At 32.3% G+C, this 27,126-nt stretch overlaps 3 protein-coding genes across 3 annotated transcripts in view; 2 read left to right on the top strand and 1 right to left on the bottom strand.

Annotated features, from left to right (window-relative positions):
- LOC139502783 (ankyrin repeat domain-containing protein 33B-like) overlaps nucleotides 1–7,306 on the top strand; it is a 46,913-nt gene extending 39,607 nt beyond the window's left edge. Inside the window, exons 3-5 of the mRNA XM_071292366.1 lie at nucleotides 389–518; nucleotides 5,381–5,521; nucleotides 6,521–7,306. Coding sequence (XP_071148467.1) covers nucleotides 389–518; nucleotides 5,381–5,521; nucleotides 6,521–6,969 — 720 coding nt within the window. The 3' untranslated portion in view covers nucleotides 6,970–7,306. The remainder of the gene's footprint in view (nucleotides 1–388; nucleotides 519–5,380; nucleotides 5,522–6,520) is intronic.
- A 4,354-nt stretch (nucleotides 7,307–11,660) lies between these two features.
- Nucleotides 11,661–19,454, bottom strand: LOC139502662 (perlucin-like). Its single transcript, XM_071292188.1, has 5 exons — nucleotides 19,330–19,454; nucleotides 15,547–15,629; nucleotides 13,796–13,889; nucleotides 12,695–12,902; nucleotides 11,661–11,742 (listed from the first exon to the last, which is right to left on the bottom strand). Exons 1-5 carry the CDS (start codon nucleotides 19,376–19,378, stop codon nucleotides 11,715–11,717), a joined length of 462 nt encoding a protein of 153 aa, XP_071148289.1. The 5' UTR covers nucleotides 19,379–19,454; the 3' UTR covers nucleotides 11,661–11,714.
- A 2,679-nt stretch (nucleotides 19,455–22,133) lies between these two features.
- Nucleotides 22,134–26,265, top strand: LOC139502663 (RE1-silencing transcription factor A-like). Its single transcript, XM_071292190.1, has 2 exons — nucleotides 22,134–22,181; nucleotides 25,629–26,265. The coding sequence occupies exon 2, from the start codon at nucleotides 25,652–25,654 to the stop codon at nucleotides 26,054–26,056; it is 405 nt and encodes a 134-aa protein (XP_071148291.1). The 5' UTR covers nucleotides 22,134–22,181; nucleotides 25,629–25,651; the 3' UTR covers nucleotides 26,057–26,265.
- The last annotated feature ends 861 nt before the right edge of the window (nucleotides 26,266–27,126 follow it).

Here is a 27,126-nt window from a genome sequence, read left to right on the forward strand (position 1 = left end):
TTTCATTCCATTATATAGTAGTTTTATTTGCGGTAAGACAGAAAATAATCAATTTTGATCCTTTTATTGAATTTCAATGTAATGTTTTGGCTTTAATCGAATTTTGTTTAGGATTCAGTGAAGTTGAAAAAGATTGAAATTTTAATTGTAGTTATTATTCTGTCAGAACTGACATCATGGATTCAATCAAACTGCAACAGCGTTGTTATTTTATTATTATATTTGACTGCATGATCAAAAATCGTACTAAATAAACAATTAAAGACAACAAGTGCAATTATTTATCTTTGAAATGATTAATTTTTTAGTTAAAATGAACTTTCGCATTCACTCAACATTGTACTGCAGGCAACACATTAAACAAAAAAACTGTTGTTTTCTATTTCAGACCGCACTGGCACATGCATGTTTTAGTGGCTATCTGCCGATTGTTGAAGTTTTATCTGAGGTGCCAGGGGTTGATGTAAACTTATCAGACAAAGAAGGCAACACACCGCTTATATTTGCATCTCAAGCAGGTAATTAGTTTAGTACACGATTTATAATATCGGCATACACATGAAGCAGGTAAAGTGTTACAAGATCAATACAATCTGTATACACATAAAGCAGGAAACAAACCGCTTATATTTGTATCACAAGCAGGTAAAATAGCACAATATTTATAATATCTGCATTCACATGGAGCAGGCAATTTATATTATAACCACACTGTTTACGTGTTAACAAGCTCAGTAGGTACATTTTACAAGATACATATCTTCTTCACACATTCTACGCATGAACATCAACATAGAATACATGTCCTTAGCATGCTATATACATTTAATCACGGTGTTGGGACATCGCCAGTCGTCAGGACTATTTGTTATCAATTGCCAATTTACATGATTGTTGTTCCTTTTTATTTCTTGAACTTCTTGAACTTAAGCCAGTAAAATATACGTATTGTTAACAAAAGTAAAAAAATAAATAAAGTATGTCATCAATATAACAAAATGAAGTCTTTTACTGTTATAAAACAATGTTGACAGTATGACATAATGTCCTTGAAGAACAAAATAATATTCGATAATGATGCGTTTCCCTCAGGGGTTAGATAGTTAGTTTTATATTCATTTATTTACGAATTTGTCTATAAAAGGATTATCACGTTAATCGTCTCCAGTTCGTGAAATGTCATTCGTTCATTAAGGAAGTTCGCTTCTCAGTTTCAAAGTAATTAACTTTTCAAAACAATAGTTTATATAGATAGGGGATTAATAAAGGAATCCAAAGAGCAAAAAAAAATATAGAGGTCACCTTGCTTGTTTTCGAGATATTAACTATTGACATTTTGGCGGGAAAATATTCATTCTTCACTTTTCAAAGCTTTATCATTGACAAGTTGAAGTTCTCAAAAACTGTTAAATGTAATCAAAGTTTTACAGATGCTTATCATTAATCATGTAAAAGATTTACAAAAAGAAAAATGGGGGTCACAGGGCAATTTTAGCAATGCATTCAAATGGATAAAACCAGAGGATTCCGAAAATCTGACAAAAAAATCTAAAACATGACAAGCCAGCTCGACTGTGATGTTTTCTGATTTCAGTTTATTTTTGTAGAGTAACTTACTTATTGTTTACATACGGGACATTATCAAAAGAGGGACGAAAGATACCAAAGGGACAGTCAAACTCATTAATCTAAAACAAACTGACAACGCCATGGCTAAAAATGAAAAAGACAAACAGAAAAACAATAGTACACACGACACAACATAGAAAACTAAAGAATAAACAACACGAACCCCACCGTCATGTCAACAAAACACTAATTTATAGAGTACAAAGCACAACATAATATTGTGGGGTTGGTTGAACGGGTACATAGAAATAGTTATCAAAAGTACGCCAGACGCGGGTTACGCCTACATAAGACTCATCAGTGACACCCATATCAAAATACCTATTAAGCCAAGCAAGTACAAAGTTGAAGAGCATTGAGGATCCAAAAGTCCAAAAAGTTGTGTCAAAAACGGCACATATATAGAAAATATATAGACAAAAGATAGGGAGAGAATGAAAGACAGAAAGAGTCATAGATTTTATATTTGTCTTCAGTTCAAGATACTTCAAGAGTTGTTTAAGTGTTGATCATGTGACAATGTGTAGTACGCAAAACAACATACATTAATTTCTATAACCAAACTAAAAAACCACATGAAAAAATATTAGATTAAGTTCCCTTACAATTAGTATCATTTTCTTCCAATAATATAACACGTTTAGTTTAATCATTTGAAATTTAAATTACACAATAATCTGTCTTTTTTACAAAATGTTGTTGCCCGCTTTCGAAGTATTGACATATCATATACAGCAAAGTACAAACAAATGTATCTTTAATATAGGAGTGGCATTTCTATTTGTTTTAATTTTCAACAATTCCAGTCATAAACAACAAGTGATGCTGACATAAAGATCGCAATTAGTTTGGTTTAAATTTCAACTTTTCGAGTAATAAATAATAAGTGATGCTGAAAATAATGACTGGAAAAAGTTGGAATTCTTTTTTATTTTAATGTTCAACTTTTACCGTATTAAACAATACGTTATGCTTATATAATGGATGGACAAAGACGCAATTAAATTTGTTTTACTATTCAACTTGTCCAGTAATAACAATAAGTCGTGCTAATATAATGTATGGAAAAAAAGTCGCATCACAGATGAAAGATTCTAATTTTACAACAGCGGAAATATATCTACAGAAAAATATTTTCGCATTTATATTTGTTTTAATATTCGTTTCCAGTAATAAACAATAACCAATGCTAACAATTATAATGGATGGACAAAATCGCATTACAGATAACAAATTAGAATTTTACAGCAGCGAAAAAACATCTGCAGAAAAAGTTTATTGGTGTTCTCCGATTGAGAAATCATCGCTGTATGTCAAAATGATAAACGTCACTGGAATAACAAGGTTACTATCAATTTGTTGACTAAATGCGTGAAAATTAGCCAAGAATTTCATTTACAATAGAAATCAATACAACTTCACACTCGTAATAGATTTTCCTGGTGAAGAAAGAATTCAATTAATTGAGAGAAAAGTAGCTTGTTTGACAACCTGAATTCATTTATAAAATATAGTGTTTTCAAAAGTCAAAAACATAGTTTATAATATTGAACGTAAAAAGCAACTGTGAAAAAAGTTCTTGATTTTTTTAATTTTTTTTTTCATTTCAACAACCTTTTCAATAATATGCTTGGTATACTAGACATGGTCTTTCAATACATCGATCGCAGTTTATCCTTATAAACCGAGTGCTGTCGGAAGTAAAAAAAAAATAGATGTCAATAGTGATATAAAGGGTTTTTCATACTAAAAGACAAAATCCAAACCCCTTTCAATTTTGCAATTACATTTTTCGTGTCAGGGCATTGTCTATAAATTCATTGAGCAAAGATTATCCGAAAAGATAGTTTTGTCAAAAGTAAAAAAAAAAGTTTTTAAATGTGATATTGTTGACAAAAAAAAAAAACTTGAAAGAGTTATTGATTTTTTTTTTTTTTCGTTTTTTTTTTAAATTTAAAATTTTTACTCTAGTAATAATATCAACCCTTTCAATTTTACAATTCAAAGTTTCTATAAAAGGTCATTGTCTCAAATTCCACTGAACGCAGAATAAACTTCAAAATGGATTTTATAGAAATGTATACACTTAATTAGTGCAGTTAATGCGTTGTACTGACGGAAAAAAAGTAATTAAGGTTAGATATTTATTTGAAATTAACTTGCTTCGAGATATAAGTGACAAAATCTGACTTCTTTTCAATAGATCAATCGATACTAAAAAATGAAGGATACATGTTTATTTAAACTTATTCATAGTTGATTTCTTTCAAATTTGAACTGATTTTATAAGAAAGTCGAAAGATACCAAATGAATATTCAAAATAAGAATGACAAATCGGATTAAATGTCCTCTACGGACCAGACGTCACTGCTTACTTGTACCTCCTGCACAACCAAACGATTGATAAACTAACTAACATGTAGTGACCATGGATATTTTCATTTCCTAGTCAACTTTACTTTGGGGATAATATATAAAAAATAAAGCGGTAGACAGCTAAAACATTATATTAGCGCACAGGGCAATAACATTATTCATGTGGTTTGATTGCCAATATGACAAATGACCACCAGCGACACTGTATATCAGTACGGGAAAGTACTTTTATTCATATTAACTCGAGGGCGAGGTTCTACCAAGCCCTTCTCTAGTTTGCACCGAGTACAAAAAAGGTTGATTTTTTTATGACATTGACCTAATATTGTTTTTATACTGCAACTTAAATTATACATTGAAAGCTTTCTAAATCGAAACACTAATGTCGAATTGATTTTTATCCCTTAAAGTACCCCTGATTGTAGAGAAAGTGTTCCATGATGAATTTGACATTATACAAAATATAGCTATGTTACTATATTTAGGAAATAAACACAGCTAGTTTCAGTATAAAGTATATAATGTTGTATGAGGGCGGACGATAAAGCAAAATCTAATATTAGCGCGGGATAACGTACAACTTATGTAAATGCGAAAGAAAAAGTAAAAACTAAGATAAGTATAGTAGAATGTATAAATACTTAAAAATTAATAGAGAAAGACAATTCTTTATTGTTAGTACCTCCAAAGCTACAAACACTGGTATAAGAACGGGTAAAGAAACCTATAATTTCTATACATGCAGATGAATGTTCAAAGACTGATATTGATGATGGAGAAAATACCAAATTTCCATCAGATTTTAGTGTCCATTTTTCTCATATACTTTGATTGTGATTTTCTTCCGATTATCAGCTAGCAAGAAATAGCACGTTTTCCGTCTAATCTTTACGAACAGGTAAGACAATGAATATTTAATAACGGATATTCTTTCAATTCAAAACAATTCCTAAAGCTGATGTTCAGCGGTTGTCGTTTGTTAATATGGTTCATAAATGTTATAGTTTCTCTATTTTTTATATAGATAAAACTCATTTTAATGGTTTTACACTAGTCAGTTTTGGGAAACTTTATAGCTTGCTGTTCGGCGTGAGTAAAGGTTCCGTGTCGAAGACCGTACGTTGACCTATAATGATGTACTTTTACAGATTTGACTAGGGGTGAGTTGTCGCATTGACACTCATACCACATCTTCTTACATCGATATAAAATTCCATGTCTTTGTTGAGGCTTATTTATTGGAAAAAGTTGAGAAAATTGTTTATTATCAATGACATTGTAATGGAACAAAAAGTAAAACAAAGTTTCTAGAGAGAAAGGAAAAAACAGTTATTATTGTTTTCTTTACATTAATAATTTTATTTCATTTTGTAGGATATAAAGAAATTCTAAAAGTATTATTGAATGATTTCCGAAAAATAAAAGTCGATCAAAAAAGTAAAGCTGGATTTACCGCTTTGATGAAGGCTGCTATACAAGGACGTACAGCATGTGCAAAACTCATATTATTCGCAGGTACGTGTTTATTTTGTTTACATGTATCTACTCTGTTGACATGAATATGATGTGTTTACATGTGTATACTGTGTGTGTATCCTAGGAATAGATAACCTTAGCCGTATTTGGCACAACTTTTTGGAATTTTGGATCCTCAAAGCTCTTCAAATTTGTACTTGTTTGGCTTTATAAATATTTTGATATGCACGTCACTGATAAGACTTATGTAGACGAAACGCGCGTCTTGCTTACTAAATTATTATTCTGGTACCGTTGATAACTATTTACAAGCATTTATTGTGTTAATACTTGTTCGTTCATAGTTAACATGTGATCATTGTGTTCGTTCACGTGTCAATTCTATACAAATGTGTTCATTGTGCTAACATGTGCTCATTTGTGTTTTCTTATTACCATGTGTTCATTATGTTTTTAAGTGCTTTTTTATTGTGTTATTTTAACATACTTTTATTGTTTAAACTGTGTTCGTCGTGTTTTCATAGATTTAATGTGTTAACATGTGTTTATTGTATGTGCACAAATAAAAATAAAACGAAAACTGTTGTGTTAATCCGATCTTTCCTGTGCATGATGATAGTTCAATATAAATGTTTGATATATAAATATGTATTATCATGTCAAATGAGACAACTATCCACCAAATAACAGTAGAATATATAAGCCACTATACGTCATCATTTAGCCTCCAACGATAAGTAAAACTAATATTATATAGCAAGATATGAAGGGCCTGGTATAACAACATGAGAAACGACATAAAATGTATCTTCAAATGAAACAAAAACAATATAACAGGCAGCAAAGCACGAAAGCACTGACCACTGAAATTTACCCGGGTTCAGACGCATAAGGAAGTTATCATGTTTAATGGAAAGTTTCTTATTGGTACTCATACTACATGTACATCTTTCATTTTATATTGGTTCTAAAAATGAAAAAAAAACCTGTAAAATCTGTATACAACTATTTTCATACCACTTTATATTATACTTTTAGGTGCTAATCCCCGTCTCCGTGATAACGGCAGGAAATTAACAGCGGAGGAATGGGCAAGGTTTACCAACCGACATGAATGTGCTGATGAAATAGCTAAATTTACTAAACTAAAACGTTGTCTCTTTGGTGGAAGTAAAAAAAATCACAAAAGGTCAAATAGTGAACCGGACTTAATAATAGCAGCAGAAAAATTGAAAGAATGTAAACCTATACAAAGACAGAAATCTAAATCGTTCCGAAAGAAAGTTAAAAAATTCATTCCATGGAGTAATGACTCATCACCATCACTGAAAGATCAAAATCCATTTGAAATTATTGCAAGGTGCGTATCAACACCCGTACTTCCTGGTGGTCTTGCGCCGACAGCGGCACAGCCTAGACTAAAACGACCTGTCAGTGTTGATCATATCCCAAGAGTTGAAATTACCTCACCTATTGAAAAGGGTTAATGCATTTTATGCTACATACTTTTTGTATATCAGTGTATCGCCTAAGGAATGAAAAGAAGGAACAGCTGAAATGTCAGAGGCGGATTTACTATTTTTGCAGGGGGATATTAATTTCCGAAAAACTGAAAATGTATTTAGACTTTTTTGTGGACGAGTATATCCTCAAAATTCGTATATATCATAAGAAATAAGAGATTGCGTACTCCCTCTATGCACTATCCGTAGATCCGCCACTCACTTTGTTCAAATATTGATATATGATGACATATCACAAGCTTTTTGTCAGATTTCTTTTTTAAAAACTGTCTATCAATATAATAAATGTATTTTTATACAATATATCTCATTTTACATCTCTTAATAATCGGTATGTTTGATTTGTATAGACTCCCTTAGATACGCGCAGACCACGTGTACGACACGCGTTCTGATGAGACCTTCCAAAAATACGCTCGATATCATTGGTACGACGTGTTTCTGGCCTCGACTTCCTTAAAAACGCTCGAGACCAGGGACACGACACGTGTTTCTAGTAAAGACCTCTTGAGATACTTAAGAGATCAGAAGAACGAAACGTGTTTTGGTGTAGCCTTCTTGAGGTACGTATGAGACCAAGGAAACGAAACGTGTTCTGGTCTAGCCTTCTTGATGTACGTATGAGACCAAGGAAACGAAACGTGTTCTGGTGTAGCTCTTTTGAGATACGTATGATACCAGGGGTATGACAAGTGTTGCTGGTGTAGCTTTCGTGAGGTACGTATGAGACCACGAGAAAGAAACGTTTTCTGGTGTAGCCCTTTTGAGATACGTATGCGATCAGGGGTATGACATGTGTTGCTTTTGTAGCCTTCTTAAGATACTTAAGAGACCAGAGTTACCGAACGTGTTTGTTTCTGTAGCCCTTTTTAAGACACGTACAAGACTAGGGATACGATAAATGTATCTTATGTAGCTCTTTTTGAGCCATGTACGAGACCAAGGGTACGATATGTGTTTTTTGTGTAGCCCTTTTGAGACACGTACGATACCAATGGTATGACATGTGTTTCTTGTGTAAGTCCTTTTAAGACGCGTACGAGACAAAGGGTATGACACGTGTTTTTTGTGTAGCTCCTTTTAAGACGCATACGAGACCAAGGGTACGAAACGTGTTTCTTGTGTAGCTCCTTTTAAGACACGTACGAGACAAAGGGTATGACACATGTTTCTTGTGTAGTTCTTTTTAAGACGCGTACAAGACCTCGGGTACGAAACGTGTTTCTTGTGTTACCCCTTTTGAGACACGTACGAGACTAGGGGTACGATCATTGTTTCTGGTGAAGCCTTCTTTGAGGCATAATTCGGAGAACAACATGTAACTTCTACAAAACGCCAAATCCAAATAAAGTACACATCATGTAAATGACGTAAAACTATGTAAATGCGTGATACATCGAATTATAAGTATTATATAATAAAGACGGATAACCAATCATTTAAACAATAACGCATTTAAATCTTCTACATACTCACCAATAAAACAATCTAATGAAAATGAATATATCTGATTCAGTTATAATATGCCATAGTTTTTGTCCTTTTAATTTTAAGCCACGGTGGTGTCAGTTTATTTTAGATTTATGAGAATTAACTGTCCCTCTGGTATCTTTAGCCTCTTCTATACACATGTGTAGTATAACGTAGAACAACTGAACCTGAGATATGTGTTTTAATTAAATTGATTAATAAAATTGATTGGGTTGCTCTATTGTATGCCCTATTGTTTGAAGGTATGCAGTCTTGTAAACCCGGATCATTTGTTTTACCTTTCCTTATTTAGGAAACTGATGTTAAGTGGTTGTCCTGTGTTGATGTGGTTCATAAATTTTCATCGTATCTCGGTTTTTATATAAATAAGACTGTTGGTTTTCCTATTTGAAAGGTTGCTTTTTTTACCAATTATAGCTTACTGCTTGGTATGAGGCACTACTCCGTGTTGAAGGCCTTACTTTCAACTATAATGGTTTACTTTTACAAATTATGAATTGGATGGAGAGCTGTTTCATTAGGATTCATAACACATCTTCTTATTTCTATTTTCCAGTTTGGCGTAATTTTTGTTAGTCCTTCTTTAGATATCAATTGTTTTTTAACTCAATTTTTTGAATTTTTGATTGTTTTATCTACTATTTATTACAATGCGATTGTTTCACCGATTGTGTATGCCCACTTTAGACTGTTGTATAAATTATAACATTGAAATTTGCTATTTTTTATTTTATTTTTAATAACGAAAAAGATGAAAAAAGACATAGCACAAAGGATTTTAAATCCGTTCGAAAATGGCAAATATCAAAAACTCTAGAGATTGGAAGAGTGATTGTATAGCTGGCTTAACCTCTCACTTGTATGAAGTTCGCATATAATTTCATTATATGGTGTGAGCAAAATAAATAGACATTTATAGGTAAAAGAGTCAAACATTAGGTCCCCGAGGTAAACAATGTAATTATTTAATATATATCTGCTCCATGCAAAGCTTTGATTCGCTGTCCGGATTATACTTTTAATTAGGTCCTTGTTTGTTTTGATCATTTCTCCATTGTTGTAAAACAATAATGATATTTTATTCTCGAACATAACTGACGAGACATTTATTGCTCAAAATGTGCATCTTGTGCAGTAGAATTGGTACTGTTTAACTGATTTTGATAACATGCTTTGAAAGCATTAAAGTGGATGACTAGACCGATAAGTGCCTTTTGACAAACAATGCATCAAGTCATAGCTTAAATTATCTTTAATCGTTATAGTATTCAATTGTTTTAGTTCATATATATAACGAAATCGATATAAAACTTATTCATACAGTCATGTTAAATTTCCACGTTGTTAAACTCTTTAAAATCTCCAAATGTCACAGTTGTTTTCTCTTTCTCCAATGAATGTAATGCCAATTGGGGTTAAAACATATCACCGACCTGTATTTCTTATAAAGACACCTATATATTTGACGAAACAAAATACGTGACGAAGGACAAACAGAAAAAAGGGAGAACAACAACATCAAAAAGACAGAAATGACCAACCCCGGTGGCCCATTATCTTCCTCATTTATATTGATCACTGTCTTAATTTCACATCAATGTACGCATAAACAATAGAGTCCATAACTTTAACAAACATGTTTATCCTGATTATTGATAACCCGTAGGATTTTCTAACAAACGTATCATTTTAGTATAGTTAACCATTCTTCATAATGGAGTTTTTCTTCACTTAAAACGAATAATGAACATCGTTATACGAGTTAAGTATTTTATATATTGAAATGTTGTGAACTTTGCCTTTACAATTAATGATATCGGGATAAATACAGTAGGAAAAGGTCAACCACCATCAGTTAGAGAGTATAGGACGGTGTGAACAGTTCTAAGGATGATATTTACATACACGTCTAAATGAGGGTCTGAATAAGTGCCATCGTTTCTTTAAACATTTATGTTGTATATAATTTTTTTCTGTATTATATATTAGCCAATGCTTATCTTTCAATTTCATTCATTCCCCCTTGTTCTCTTCTTTTTACGAATTATTCTATTTTATGTCCACCCTATCCACACGCTTTTTAACATTTGTCTATCGATTCCGATGTTATACACATGTCAAAAAACTATTTCTCGTCAGACGCGATGAGATATTGATTGATTGATTGGTTGATTGATTGGTTACTTAACGTCTAGTGGCAAATATGTAATGCATGTTCAGGACGAAAACAAATTAACAATGAACATATTAGGTTGGTACCACAAACTGGGTTGCAGGTCGGAAAAAACTACCACGAGAAACTACAAATATGTTGGGTAGGCATAGTTATTTATTCTAATAACAGACAACTTTTACGCAGGTTCCTGTGTGACTATCTCTGTACGCGAGTTATAGGATTAAACGTCGTCATTTGACTGCGTACTTTAGTTTTACTGTACTGGTCATAATTTTTATTTCTTTGTCACAGCGAAAGCCGAAATCAGAATAGTACATAAATAAAAGGTTGTATGGGTGTGGTTTACAAATAGAAAATGGGCCCATACTTCAGAAAAACGGACCAAATGTAGAAAATAAAAAGAGACAAAAATAGACAAATACTCTCATACATACTTTATCGAAGTACCATAGGAAGTACTTGATATGAAATTTCAAACATAAAACAATAGATATAAGAATTTATGATATGAGTGCCAATAAGACAACTATCCATCCAAGTAACATTTTATAAAGTAAACCATATAGATCAAGTTAAGTCTTTAACACAGAGTCTATGCTCACAATGACTAGTAAGCTATAAAGTCGCCCCAAAGTTGACATACATTGTATGTATACCAGTCAAAAAGAAGGACGGAAGTTACCAGAGGGATAGTCAAACTCATCGATTTAAAATAAACTGACAACACCATGGTTAAAAATAAAAATACAGACATACAATTATTGGTCCTCAATACTCTTCAACTTCGTACTTTATTTGGCATTTTAACATTTTTTGATTCAACTGTCACTGATGAGTCTTTTGTAGACGAAACGCGAGTCTGGCGTGTATATAAAGTTTTATTCCTGGTATCTATGATGAGTTTATTTAATAGTTTAGAATCGAATGTTTCATTGTTTACAAAGATAATGATTTATTAATCCCTTACTGATATATGCAAATGCAAAGATTAGTTATCAACCATTTTAATTCATAAAGAGGCTGATGAGTGTTCAGTGATATATCATCCTATAACGTTGACATCGGCGTTTCTGAAAAAAGAATATAAACGTTTAAAACAGTTTGTATTAGATACAGCATGTACATTCATGGGACAAAAGTGAGTTCTCACTCACAAAATGTCCTATTATTTCAACTAAAATCGATATTATTCAAAAAAATATTACCAAGTAACTGTTTGAGCGATTTTTATAAAAATAGATGCCAAAAGATGTAAAATGTCTGAAGTTTTATTGTTTATTTAGTCATAATTTTCTTGAGTTTCGTTTTCATCATCTGACACGAATGCAAATTTTTACGATTTTAATTTGGTTAGAATAATAGCAAACTGTTCAAGAAATATTTTTCTTTGTGTTCATCTCGTCAGAAAATTAAAATGAGCATGCATAATATTATAACCAAATCAACAATTCAACTTCAGAAATTTCTACATGTTTTGGTATTTATATTATGAAAATCGCTCATACAGTGTATAATGTATGTATTAAGCTAGAATAGACAGATATTTGTGTCACTTCTGTCAGCATTTTAATAATTTACAAGGGAAAATAAACATTGCTTTTTTCTCCAAAAACGTGCAAAAACAACAAAGTCACAAAATTCGGAAAAGACCATTTTTTGTCTCTAAATTAGTATGAATTTTTAAAAAGGAGGACCACTTTGTGTCCAAATAGTCTGATTTAATCTGAACAAATTTGAACATTCTAAATTCTTATGAACAAATTTTAAAACTAATCGTCGCCATTTTGATTCAATCTTGATTGACGAGACTCATCTAGATAAATCATGCGTCTGGTGTTACATATCAGGACTAAAAAACAATAAAAAAGCATGTACAAGATTGATCTTCATTCCTGTTATTAATCACATTAAAGGCTGAATCAGCGATGTCCCATAATGTTCCATGTAGTATTTGAACTGCTATTTAAAGTAAAATTGTTCTTGCATTTATGCTACTTATGGTAATTACATAACATAACTTACTCAGCCTCGCAAATAAATCGAACATCTGTATCACAAGGAACGTCATTCCAAAGTCCATCATGATTGACAGTGAGACAGTCCTCACCAGTGCCAATATTATTTGGTTCACTCGGTTCCCAGTTGTGTGCAACTATACTGGTCTGAGATGTTGACCATATCCATTGACCTTCGACGAAGAAGTCAGAGCCACCAATATAGTAACGTGAAGCTAGAAATACATACAAGGTTTTTCCATTCACATACTTTACATCGTCTTTGATATTGTTATATTATATTTCATTAAGTATTCATAAATAACTTATAGTTTTAAGATTTAACTTTTGTATGCAAAATTGTAATGAAAATATAAATGCTTCGAGGTTGAATGTTTACTACTCATCTACATGATATGATAGTATTTTGTTTTGTAACTTATAAATATACATTAATTGAAATGAAAATAATATGTTTCGTGTACATTTGTCAATATTACTAACTATATGAAAGGGGCGAAAGACACAAGAAAGACAGTCAAACTCATATATCGAAAAAAGACTGACAACGCCATGGCAAAAAATAGCGATATCTTATATACAGATAAAACCACGAAATTTAATATCAACGAAAGTGTACTTTTTTTCCATTCACAAAAATTGGCACCCACGAACATAAATGAATCACAGTAAGTACCGTCTCTCACAAAAAAGTAGTGTCTCTTACCAAAAGAAAAAAATATCACAAAAATACTGAACTCCGAGGTTTTTGCGTGACCTTCTTTCTACACGAGTCAAAGGATTAAACGTCCATAGTTTTTGAAAGGACTTGGCTGCATAATAGATACTTCCCGCACAGTCAAACACATGCCTCCCTTTGGTTTTTACTGCCGGGCTGAAGAAGAGTCGTATTGGTCACATTTATTTTCCCTTGTCACCGCGACAAAAGCTACAAAATTAGTATAAATATACAAAAAACAAAATTCGGGTTGCATCTCCTACAATGCATTCACTAGCATCCATACCCGCTTATCCACACTCAAATGTAAAAAGAAAATTCATGTAAGAATTGAGGCACTAATATAAATTCATCACATGTGAACGGAATGTTGACATTTTTACGACTTACTTCCAGCTAGTCTATTAAGTTCTCCTTTGACAAAATTTAGTTTGTGTTGGTCCATCGGCTCTGCTAGTTTATACCCAAATGCCTGACAATAACTCTGTAAAAAACACCATTTCATTGTATTGATTGGCAATGTCTCATGAATTGCACTATTGTCATTTGGCAATTCAAATTGTGTTTCAAAATACACCAATGCCTGCATACGGAGTATATATTTCCATATTGATACGATATTCCCGTGCTTGTATTTCTTTTTATCTTGATAGATGATGCTGCTCTATTAAACCAAGAGTTCCAAATGGTGAATTTGAAATCATCCCTTCGTAAATTTTACGGACGCCATCACGAGTTGGTTGACCATAATGATATAACCGTTTCACAGATGATATCGGATATGTTCCTTAAGTCGTTTTTACAATACACTTCCCGATGCACGAATGTGACCTACCGAAATAAACTATTTAGCGGATTTGTAATAACATAAGCAACACGACGGGTGCCCCATGTGGAACAGGATCTGCTTACCCTTCCAGAGCACGTGAGATCACACCCAATTTTTGGTGGGGTTCGTGTTGCTTAGTTTTCTATGTTGTGTCTTCTGTACTATTATTTTGTCTGTTTGTCATTTTATTTTTAGTAATTGCGTTGTCAGTTTATTTCCAATCTATGAGTTTGGCTGTCCCTCTGGTATCTCTCTTCCCTGTCTTACCGACTGCCATGCACAATTTTCTGTTATGGTTTTGATTTTTAATCAGGATTAACATTAAGTCAGGCTTTAATAATCTTAGTATTTTGTTTTTGAAGGTCGAAGGGTGAACTTATATTATTTGCATTCACAATCTTTGATTAGTCGTCTCTATGTAAACAAAATAGTCTTCTCCCAATATCATTGCAAGTTTAAAAATAGAACAAATTTGCGTTGATTTGAAACGTTTTGACTTAAAGAGTCACACGGGACATGTTAGGAACAAAATCTATGCACACAATGGAATATATGTACATTCATAATGCATTGTATCGATGAGATGAGATAAACCCTTTTCAACTGATTTTTATAGTTAAACTTTGTTCTTATCTTGTTCTGTTAAAAGTATACTGCCGTTCTTTGTTAAGATGAGGGATTGCGCCGACACACATGATAATCACCGTTGCGATCTATATGTACCTGTCAAAAGGGTCGTCATGTTTTCTTGGTTTTGTTTTGAGATTATAATTGTCAATGAAGGTACATATTACAAGGAATTTGGAATAGACAACAAGGACGAATTCTTTGTTACTATTCATTCATTCATAAAGACTAACAATAATATGTCAAAGTATCAATGTTCAGATTGAATTATACCCCATTTACCAGAAGATAGAGTGAAGTTATTAAAATTGACTGTATACAACTGCTAACGATTAGACTACTCCTTGAAATCGAAAAGGAATGTACACATTGACAATTCGTGGGACCTTTTTATACTGCTACTGATTTTGATGTTGATCAGTGTTTATAACATTTAGCTATGATTACATATATTGCAAACTGTCCATATTTTGTTTTGTGAGTTGTCGTATTGATTTTACCATGAATATGACAACAAATCACATATTTAAATTTTAGAATATTACTCCACAAAGTATGACGGATTTAAAAGATAAATCTTCAAAAAACATAACAAAATATACTTTAGAATGCCGTATAAAGATAAAACTACTCTGTACAGGAAAGGATCTTGGTAGCCATACAATACAAGGTAAAATATACTAACGTTTGCATCAGCCCATGAACTTGCTAGTCCTTTACTGAAAAAATAACACGTATCTCCATCTTGTATCCAACCCGACGGACAACCTAAAACAGGTATATCACTCAAAACAAGTACACAAAACAAATTAAAATCGATCTCTTAAGGTGGTACCTAACACAAAAAAAGATGTGGTATGATTCCGAAAACATGTTCACACAGCAAATTAAAATTGATCCCTCAAGGTGGTACCTTATACTACAGGGAGATAACTCTGTAAAGGCAGCTAATGGTTTTAATTACGTTTTGTTGTAAAGGGAATATTAAGCTTCTCAGTGATCAAAATTAATGTTTGTCAAACTGCTAAATAACCTGTGTAATCTTTTTGATAAAATGGTTGGTTCAAATTTTTTTTATATTTTTGTTAAAAGGTCAAAGTTAATATTTTGACAAAATTTATGAAAATTAAACGAGCCAAATTAATTTTGGTGAAAGTGTTGGGTACCACCTTAATGTCTTAAAATCTTGTATACTCTAAATGAACTCATATAAAAATTATCATAAACGACGGATTGACATGTTCTTATTAAGTCAGGAGCCTGAAATTTTGATGTTGTCGTTTAATTCTGTATTTCATATTTGTTTTCGTTTATTGATTTTAGCATAAAAACAGATAATCCGTTTTCCTTTTTTCGTTTTGTGTTTTGACAGGAAGATGTCATTTATAGATTAATGGTCGGTATGAGATGTGTTCATTGTTGAAGGTTGTATACATGTAGTTACCTAGAGTAACTTATTCTTATCATTGATTTGACTGTATGTAATCAACACCACATTCTACACGTATCTCCTTATCGTTACGGCTAGTTTTATTGGTAGAAAATTCTGAAACGCCTTCCGAAAACCATCTAACGTATTGAAGACTGCAAATACGATCGCAGTAGAAAGCACCAGTCTTGTGCAGTGTTCGAACTCATAACCTAAGTGATTGCAACCTTATGATACAGTTTTTCTATTGCTACTGCACCAAATTCTGATTTTTTTTAGCACTCTTTGTTTCATCGTGAGTAAACTTACATTAACATATCCATTATATTGCACAGATTAAAATGTTAACATCTATTAATTAACAGTGATAAACGAGGCCATCACAATATGTGGACATGAAAGACTGCGACCTTTAGAAAGGAAAAATGCATGATTGTATTATTTTTTTAAATATGACTCAATTGTTTTTCTTTTCTTTTTTCTTAATTTTATCAGTTTATTTCAAAAACAATTTTGAATAAACATCTATTCAACTGAAGAAAATGCTAAAAATTATTCCATTTATTAATTTTTTCAACACTTGAGTATAAATTTATTGCACTGAAGCTGATAAAAAATGTCTCAACCCTTCAGAGCGTATATCAATGGTGAGATTTATTTGAGCCGCAAGTCTCCTGAAACAAAGTTGGAAAGGTTTGTGTTATGCCGGGTCAATGTAGTTTTTTGTGCTTCCTACTATCGCACTATCAAAAACTTTCACTAGTTACAACAACTTGCATCACTTTATAAAATTCTCTAGGAGTGTTAAATTAAAAGCATCAGAAGATAACCGATGTTAAAAAAAACAATGAGAAGTTACTAATGGAACTAAAGGTGGTACCTAACACTACAGGAAGATAACTTTGTAAATTCAGCTTAACGTTTTAATTATGCTGTGTTGTAAAGGGGATATTAAGCTTCTCAGTGATCAAAATTTGTGTTTGTCAAACTGCTATAAATCCTGTGTAATTTTTCTGATAAAACGGTTGGTTCAAAAATTTTATATTTCTTATATTTTTGTTTAAGGATCAAAGTAAATACTTTTAAATTTTTTCATAAAAATTAAACGAGCCAAATCAATTTTAGTGAAAGTATTGGGTACCACCTTAAAAGAAAAACCGGAGGGACTCGAGTATACTCCAAAATGAAACAAGACTTCGTAAATCGTAACAACTCGGCCATTCTCGCTATGCAGTATTTCTTCGTGAAACCAGAAAGGCCGAGTAGTTCCGATTGAAGACTTCGTGCATCGATTGGTAAATTTTTTCCGCTATGGATGCATCACTCGTCAATCTTGTGCAAACTGAAACAATTAGTCACATATTATTATAGAAACGTAGTTCAGGTATTTAACATTATACGCACCCTAAACGTTTACCAACAGTAGTGATTTAGGCCGTGTTCCCATTGACATAAACTCGGTGTTGTGTAAGTGTAAACTAAACAAAATTACGTTCCCATTGATAAAACTCAATGTTTACATGTAGTGTAAATCATGTTTTGTCTACATGCAGTCGATACTCGATGTAGGCCTTGTGTAGATTCAGTGTACATAAAACTAGGCATTTAAAACATTTGTTTCACCGTGCATATTTAAAGAAGAAACGATTTTTGAATAAAATTGATATTTATAGCAAATATAATGAAAGTTCTTAACAGAAATATTTGTCTAAACTTGATATATTTATTTGTTTTGTTTAGAAATAAAACTTAACGTAGCTTTATTAAGCCCTTATCAAGACTCAAAGCAGCATCATTGCCGAACACATAATTCATTTGAAAATTAAGGTATTTCCGAATAAACTTGACTTACACAGAAATATTTTCCACTGGTCTTTACTCAAACAACGATTCACTCATAAATGCATTACTAAAAAAGTGTGAGGTAAATGTATTGTTTGTGCAGTATCTCGGATCCGTGAAATTACACTTAAAAAGTAAAAAAAAAAAAAAAACATTACCCCCCCCCTTTTTGCCAAATACTTCTGGGAGAAAAGTACCATTTGAACAAACAGAAAAGATAGAAATATAGTGATCCCTAATATATCAATCCTTCTTCTTCGTCTGTAAGCACGCTGTTGCAGCCTACGTTTTCTAATGCTTAATCGAGACATCTTTAGTATCTTTAAACCACTGCAAATCATCAAAATGGCTTCCATAAAGAAGCAACCACTTAACTTAAAAAAAAGGGGGTATTTTTTTTATTTATCTGAGTCAGAATTTTTTCCGCACAAACGTTTTACGGGTTTTTTCTTTTTTTTTTTTTTTTTTTTTTGATGCTGGTAATCAATTTTTTTTCTACCAACATTTAACACTATAATGTATGGGGAAACTCTTGATTCAGAATATTTTTTATCAACTATAGAACCAGAATTGTTTTCTTTATCCAATTGGTGTTTGGAATATTTCCATCCCCCTATTCAGAGTCAAATGGTCGTTCCCTTACTGCTAGAAAAGTTGTCCGAAAACTTTTCATTCGATTCTACGTAATGAACATTTAAATGACATAAAGTTTACAAGTGTGAACGAATCTTATGTACAGGTAATTAAACAAGGTGTATAGATGTGAACAAATTTAATGTGAAACCAATGTCCAGTACATTAAACTAATTGTAAACAAGTTTACTGTACATGGAGTTTGGTGTGAACACGGCCTTAGTTACTTTTAATGTTAATTAGGTATTGCATGTTATACGAATCTGAAACATTCACAACTAGTAGTAATGTTAATGAGGCGTTGTATGCTATATGAACCCGACACATTTATAATCATTTGTTATGTTTATAAGATTTATTTAGGTATAGCATGTTTTATCCTGTGTCATATTTACAATCAGCAGTATTCTTAATAAGGTATATTATGTTATACGCATCCGAAACAATGCCAATAAGTAGTAATGTGTGTGTATTGTATGATGTTAAAGTATTGTATATCATACACACCCAACACATTTACAATCAGTAGTAATGTTAATGTATTGTATATCATATTATACGCACCCGACACATTTACAATCAGTAAAAATGTTAATGCAACGTAAATCTCCATAGTTTTGATAAATGAATCTCATGAGAAAATGACATGTGTTGTTATTATCTATTGTTCCTTATGGATTGTTGTCACACTAGACCAAAATACACTTATCTATATGATTCCAATTATTTGTATGCAGTGCATATAAATGAATATTTATGTTTATGTATAAGAGGGCCTGGAGCGCGTGTGTAACTTAATTATGTTTGATGGTTTTCTATTTTCTTTCTTTACTATGATCATTATTTTCTATTAGTCCGTATAAAGTAGTATGGTTTTATTTCAAGTATTGAAAATGAGGGGGTGTTTATCCGTAAACAAGTAAGAGAGGGGCGAAAGATACCAGAGGGACATTCAAATTCGAAAATATACTGTTAATGTCATTGCTAAAAATTGAATACGGCTAGCAGACAACTAATAGGACATAAAACAAAATAGAGCAACACAAACCCCACCAAAAACAAGGGGCGATCTCATGGGATCCGGAAAGGTAGACATATTCTGCTTATCATGTGGCACCCATCGTGTTGCTAATGATAGTCCAAACTCGGGAATAAGTTTATTTCGGTAGGTCACATTCAGGAAACGGTGACGAAATTGTAGCCACGACATAAGTATCATATCCACTACCATATATGACAAGGATATTCAATAACGATAAACAAACTCGTGAGAGGTGTCCGTACGTCTTCCGAAGGAATGATGTCAACATTACTACTTAGAACTCTTGATTTAATAGCTTCCTTATGAGCCACAACCCTCTATTAAGGTGTAAAAGCCGGTTTCTCTGGACTTTATCAATAAATAACTAAAATACTGTATTAACCAGATAAGCCTTGCTATCTTTATGAAGAATTTTTTGTACATACTACAAACACCTTTCATAAAACTTAAAACTTCTTTTGGGTTTGCGTAATAAACACATTAATATAGACAAATACGGTATTATAAATGATTCGATTATTAAATAAAAGAATGTATTCATACTCGACAACTTACTGAAATAAGAGAGACATCTGTACCCTATGAAGCCCCTCTCTAATTTCTATCTTAGCAAAAGAAGTTTTGCGATTCCACTGGACACCACATCATCCTTTCAATTCCTGCGGATTCGTTACTTTTCACTTTAATTATCTTCTGAAATGATTTATGTGATATTTATATCAATAATCGAGGGAATATGATTGTCGTATCAAAACGTGCCTGGTTGAATCATCCACCATGTGTATTGATGCTCAGGAGAAATGTCACAAGAGGGAATTAGACAAAATAGACAATTATCAATAAACACAATGCGTTTTGAAAAAATAAATAATAGCAAATAAACAGTTCAAACTTGGTATCTTTGATTTTGAAATCTTGCATATTTGGTCAATTTAAATTTGGCGGACCTGCTTCCTGTTAACAAGAATAACATGGACAAATATATTATGTTTATTGCTCCGGTCACTCGCGGTGTTGTGATTCTTAAAGCAAATATCCAACAAAATAGCTTAAGAATACGTAATAATGCCATTTTATTTGTCATATATATTAGAACAGACTAGTATTCTGTGTGATAAGTTTTCTTGATATAACTTAGTCTTGTGACATTTGAATTAACGTATTTAAACTGGTGCCATTCGGTTCATCAAGAGAATTGATCATGAAATGGTGGTGCAGTATTGCGTTTCGATCATGAAAGATCTGGTACCTGATCGATGAACCATGAAAATTGGGTCAATGTCATATATGAAACATGCACACAGACATGTACACTATACAACAAATACAGTGGCCCTATCGCATACAGGTATATAAGCAAACGACCAAACTACAAAAAAAGACATTGCCAAGCGATACATGATAATGAGGCCAAGGTTAGTTGAAACCTTTCTAGTCGAAAATTTACACCTTACAATCATAACTTACATCAAATACAGTTACCCTATTGATTAATATATCCGTGATACGGACTTGACCACTAAACTAAACCTTTATCCATTAAATAAGCCTAATTATTGCCTAAATTTGGTTAGCATGTTTCATGGAAAAACACATTTGTGTGCAAAAAAAAAATCTATGAGAAACAATTTTAAAATAAATTGTGAAAAGATAGTTTTTGTAATATATTTTAAGAAAATATAAAGAAAAGATGGTGTCACCGATTTTGTTTTCTTGCTACAAGTAAAAGGAAAAAAAACCTATCAGTCCAGTGTATTTTTTTTTACTAAAAGAGTTATCTTCCCTTAAATGGACCATTTGAAAAAAAATATTCTCAAAGCAAATAAAATTATATTTGTTTAAATATTTTTAATAATACAATAAATCACCAAGTTTTCTTTATATTATTAAACAGTCTAACCTTTAAATTGCAAATATGTCTCCAAATTTGCAGATTTAGGCAAATAACTAAACCGATTTTTTTTGTGATTGTACAATCCAAGATGGCGGTATATCATGTATCTACATTAAGTGTTGTTCAATCTTGGGTTTTTACTGTTGTGTGTCTATTTGGTTTTTTCAACAAAGGTAAACATTTTGTCGCAAGTCCTTTTGTATGTATGATACATAGTCGAATAAGTGACACATAACGCAGTTATGTAATTTGACGAAAACACAAACAACAACTATCTGATTATGTTCTTCACTTTACTATAACTATAACTAAAAATCATTTTAAGAACACGAAGGTACGAGAGTACACTACTGATTTTGACAGTGATGATATCAACAGACCTCTTAATTGGACATATTTTCCTGTTTCTAAATGCCTGAGGTACATGTAGAGACTAATGCACACATGTTCTGTGAATATTTGCAGTAGCATAGAATAACGGTAGGTAATATTCATTTATAAATTCATTCTGAATTAACTGTTTACAAACTTTGAATTTTGGAAATACCTCACCAATCGATTACTTTTACTGTATTGGGTAAAGCATTTAGGAATTGTTGATCACCAATGCTCTTCAATTTTGTACTTTATTCAGCCTTTTTAATATATATTTATTTTACCGTCAGTGATGATTTTTCCTTGTAAACAAAACGCGCGTGTGGCGCAAATACAAAATATCAACCCTGCTGTCTGTAATAAGTTTATGATAGTATTTTACAGTGAAATATTTTATATTGTATTAAACAGCGGAGCCTCTTGGATCTAGCCCTGTTTTTTGGAGGGTTCGTGTTCAGTTCTTTAATATTTAAATGCTTAATGCTTACTAGAACTATGGTGAACTGATAAAAGAGATACATTTGTTCGTTTACCCATTTTGTACTAGTATATGAGTCGACACAAAAGTGTCAATTAGTTGTAGAAAGTAAAATCACAAAGATACTGAATTCCGAGGAAAATTCAAAACGGAAAGTCTATAATCAAATTGCAAAAACCAAGGATAAAACACATTAAACGAATGTAGATGTTGTAATTGTTTTTATTGTTCATGTAATGGATTGAATAACAACGAATGCCAAAATCAGAAAAGATCATATATTTTATTTGGAGAAAAAAAAATACACTTGATTTTACTTTAAAGATCTTTCTGTGATAAGGGAACGTTGATAATACTTCAGCAATTTTCCTAAATACTTAGAATAAAATGGTTGGATATGAAATAATTATAAAATGAAATTTAAAACTAAAAGTAACAAATAAAACTGTCAACTACTCTTAGTTTTAAAAATAAATTAACTACAGAAGAAACATACCTACGGTATTTATCTAGAATAACAAAATGTGTCAATTGAATAAGTATACTTGTTACTTTTAGTTTTAACTTTTTTTTATATCAGTTCATTATAAATGTGGGGCTTACTAAGGGTTGGTGTAAGACCATGTATAGCTTTTAATAAGTGTTGGTGTAAGCCCATGTATAGCTTTGTTTTCACGTATAAACTAACGAACGTTGTTGAGCATCAAAAAGAAATTAAAATCGCAAACTGATACATTAACACATTTTTTTCAGACGTCTTTATATCGATTCAGCTTTATTTCACTTTTCCTCCTCGACCCTAATAGATGTAACAAATGTAAAATAAATGTACTGCAATTTATTCTAAAGTTTGAATAAAAATGCATATGCATACATAGGGGTAATCCCAGGGAAAATCCTACACCCACTACATTTGAATCGACGGCTGTCGTAGACGACAATACCACAGGACGTCTTAACTCGTCTTGATTGATAGGATTTCAAACTGGGCGCGGTATTGGTATTAAAATGCGTCTTTAATATCCAATTGCTTGAGGCAAATTTTCATGAACATGAACATTTATTTAAAATAAGAAACTGTTTCAATCAAGACGAGTCAAGACGTCCTGTAGTATTTTATGTAGAAATGGCAACGAGTACTCGAGTACTCGGGTACTCGGTCGGAAGGCCGAGTACTCGACTACAGTTTTAGTACTCGGATACTCGTTTGCCTGTTATACATCTTGAGATATGTCTCATCATATTTCCACTTACTTTAGTTCCGTTGAGATATCCCCTTCGTAATACTAAATCAAGTCAATAAACAAATTAAATATGTTTATCATGAGGCTACTATTTGTTAAACTAGTACCAGCAACGTCCTTCCCTTCCGAGGGAATGTTTCATGTGCACTGCTTGTAACAAAGAATAGAAAGTCAAACCGTCTTTCGTCTGAAATTGATGACCAGTTCATATTTCTAAACAAGAACAAAATCAAAGTGACCTGTGGTGAACCCTATGCAACTGATTAAAGATGTTTTTAACAGTGTTTGTACTCGGATCAACACTTTCATGGATTAATAATTAACTCATCACAAGCGTTAACAAATTACCTGTGTTTGTTAATCAAGACTTCTATTCAAACGTGATTGGTTTGAGATGGGCGAAAGTGAGAGAGCGACATTCAAACCCAAAAGTCAAAAATACACAGACAACTCCGTGGCAAAAAAAAGAAAATCAGTCAAAAATAGGGCAATAAAACAAAGCACAGAAAAAGTAAGACCGATCAACACGGAAAAGCACAAGCAATTTAGAGTCCACTATTGTTATGACAAATTAATTGACAAGTCGTATTATAAAAATACTAACTCATCAGGTACAGAATGAGATGATACACATATTGTTTACTTTGTCGGACTTTATATGGAAATATTTTTGATTTTATTGGAATTTGGTTCATGAACACGTACACAAACAATAATTGCTATTAACGAAAGGTAATAACAAAAATACTGCATCCCACGTAAAATCTAAACCTTTCAATATACGTTAAAGATTCATCCGAGTACTCGCGAGTACTCGAGTATCATGACCGAGTATCCGAGTATCAAATTTCAGATCTTTTGACATCCCTAATTTTATGATATGTCATACCTATTTGAGATTATCTCTGAGTTTGAATTATAGTTGTACATGCTTTATGAGATGATAGGCAGTAGCAGTATCATGGCAGATGATGAATTCATACCTAGACACGCTTACACCTAGTATAGCTTGTTTGAGTTTACACGATTTCGTTAGGTTTCGTGCCTTCTTGTTCAATCCCCGTGTCCGCTAGTTAAGTGTCTCAACTGAAAAACTTGATAAACTCAGAAAGAGATTAAACAGATTTTCTTAAGGTGGTATGGGAGTCTAAAATAAAAATGATAGAATTTGTTCATACTTTGCCAAAACGTTGTATCTATTGATACATGTTGAAAAATATAATAAAAATGATAGGTCACCGCGCATTTTCTCAAGCTACAGGACGGGACAAAATGACACATTTTGTATGGATTATACAGGAAAAAACACCATTTTGTGATTAGAAACTAAACAAAATGATAGAATTGTTAAATACTTCAGGAAAAGATAGCTTTCAGACACTGCTTTGAGAATATCAAAAGAAAAGATAGGGTCTCCGTACGTTTTTTCCGGCTAAAATACAAAATAGGAAAATTCCATACAGAATCCTTCAGAAAATGCACTTTTTTAGAGTTACCTCCCCTTAAAATGCCAATTTTTGAAAAAGATAAAAACAAACAAAAATAATTAACATTTGCAAAAATATCAATATTCAGATGTTATATTCTTATAAATTGGTACTTTTTAATGAAAATGTACATTAAACATCTGCATTCCTGCATCAAATTTTGCTAACTTGATGGAAAATCTGGACCTTTGATTCTCTGTTTTTTACAATCCAAGATGGAGGAAGACACCCATACCACCTTAAGGGTAATACTTTAGAGAAGAGTGAATGCGATAATATTGATGTTACCTTAATATATCTTGTATGTGGCATTTTTCCGTTCACTATCTTGTTGTTATTTTAGTTGGATCTAAAATTACATCTCCAATGCCAATGGCGTTAATTAAAATGGCAATAATTGCAATACTGATGATCATGCAGATGATGGCCGAAGTAGACCTTACTACACCAGGACGTACTCCTACTGCACCAGGACCTTATCCACCAGGACCTAATCCAACTGCAGAAGTACCTACTATAATAGGACCTAATCCAACTGCAGTAGTACCTACTATAATAGGACATAATCCAACTGCAGTAGTACCTACTATAATAGGACCTAATCCTACTGGAGTAGTACCTACTAAAATAGAACCTAATCCTACTACAGTAGAACTCACAACAACGGGACCAAATTCAATTACAGTAGAACTCACTACAACAGGAGATTTCTATTACAGTAGAGCAAACTACTTCACTAGAACCTACGACATGTACTTCACTAGTACCTAGATAATTTAAAACGTTAGTGGTGCAGGTTACATTTTTGTATGTTTTCAGTAAACATATGTTTTAATTATTTGGCACCAGAGAATATACTGATAAAATCGAACATTTTTAGAATAATTCTAATTTTAAATGTAACACATCTTCCGATTGGCTAAACGTTTTTTGTTTATCAGCTCATAGGCATAATTTTGTCATGTGACCGTGACGTCACCAACGTGTTTTTTTTTTTTTAATTTACTACTTAAAATGGAATTTAGCATTAAATTAAATTACATGAAATTACTGTAATAATGTTTCTTTCTTTTCGAAATAACATAAACATGATAAACAGTGGGTTGTAAACTTTTTCAATAAACCATGCTTTTTAGTTTATCAAGTTGTCCAGGGTTTGTTTTCAGATTTTTAATTACATGAGTTATGTGATTGTTGTTTTTGGTTTCATTGTTCTATGTATACTTCTTTTATTATACTTTCATACAAGTGAGAGGTTTATCTTGCTATAACATTTATAAAACGAGATCAAATCTTCCATTTTCTACATCGGAAATGACTGTACCAAGTTAGGCACATGACAGTTGTTATCCATCCGTTTGCCGTGCATAGAATTTGATTCAGGACTTCCTCGGAGTTCGGTTTTTGTATGATTACACTTTTTACAAGAATCGATTTAATTGTCGCTATGAAAAAAGAGGGAAGAAAGATACCAAAGGCACAGCCAAACTCATAAATCGTCTACTGTTTTGTTTTGAATAAAATTGAGAAAGGAAATGGGGAATGTGTCAAAGCGACAACAACCCGACCATAGAGCAGACAACAGCCGAAGGCCACCAATGGGTCTTGAATGTAGCGATAATTCCCCCACCCGTAGGTGTCCTTCAGCTGGCCCCTAAAAATATGTATAATAGTACAGTGATAATGGACGTCATACTAAACTCCGAATTATACACAAGAAACTAAAATTAAAATCATACAAGACGAACAAAGGCCAGAGGCTCCTGACTTGGGACAGGCGCAAAATTGCGGCGGGGTTAAACATGTTTATGAGATCTTAACCATCCCCTAATACCTCTAGC

The sequence above is a fragment of the Mytilus edulis genome, chromosome 14 (assembly GCF_963676685.1).
Source record: "Mytilus edulis chromosome 14, xbMytEdul2.2, whole genome shotgun sequence".
NCBI lineage: Eukaryota > Metazoa > Mollusca > Bivalvia > Mytilida > Mytilidae > Mytilus > Mytilus edulis.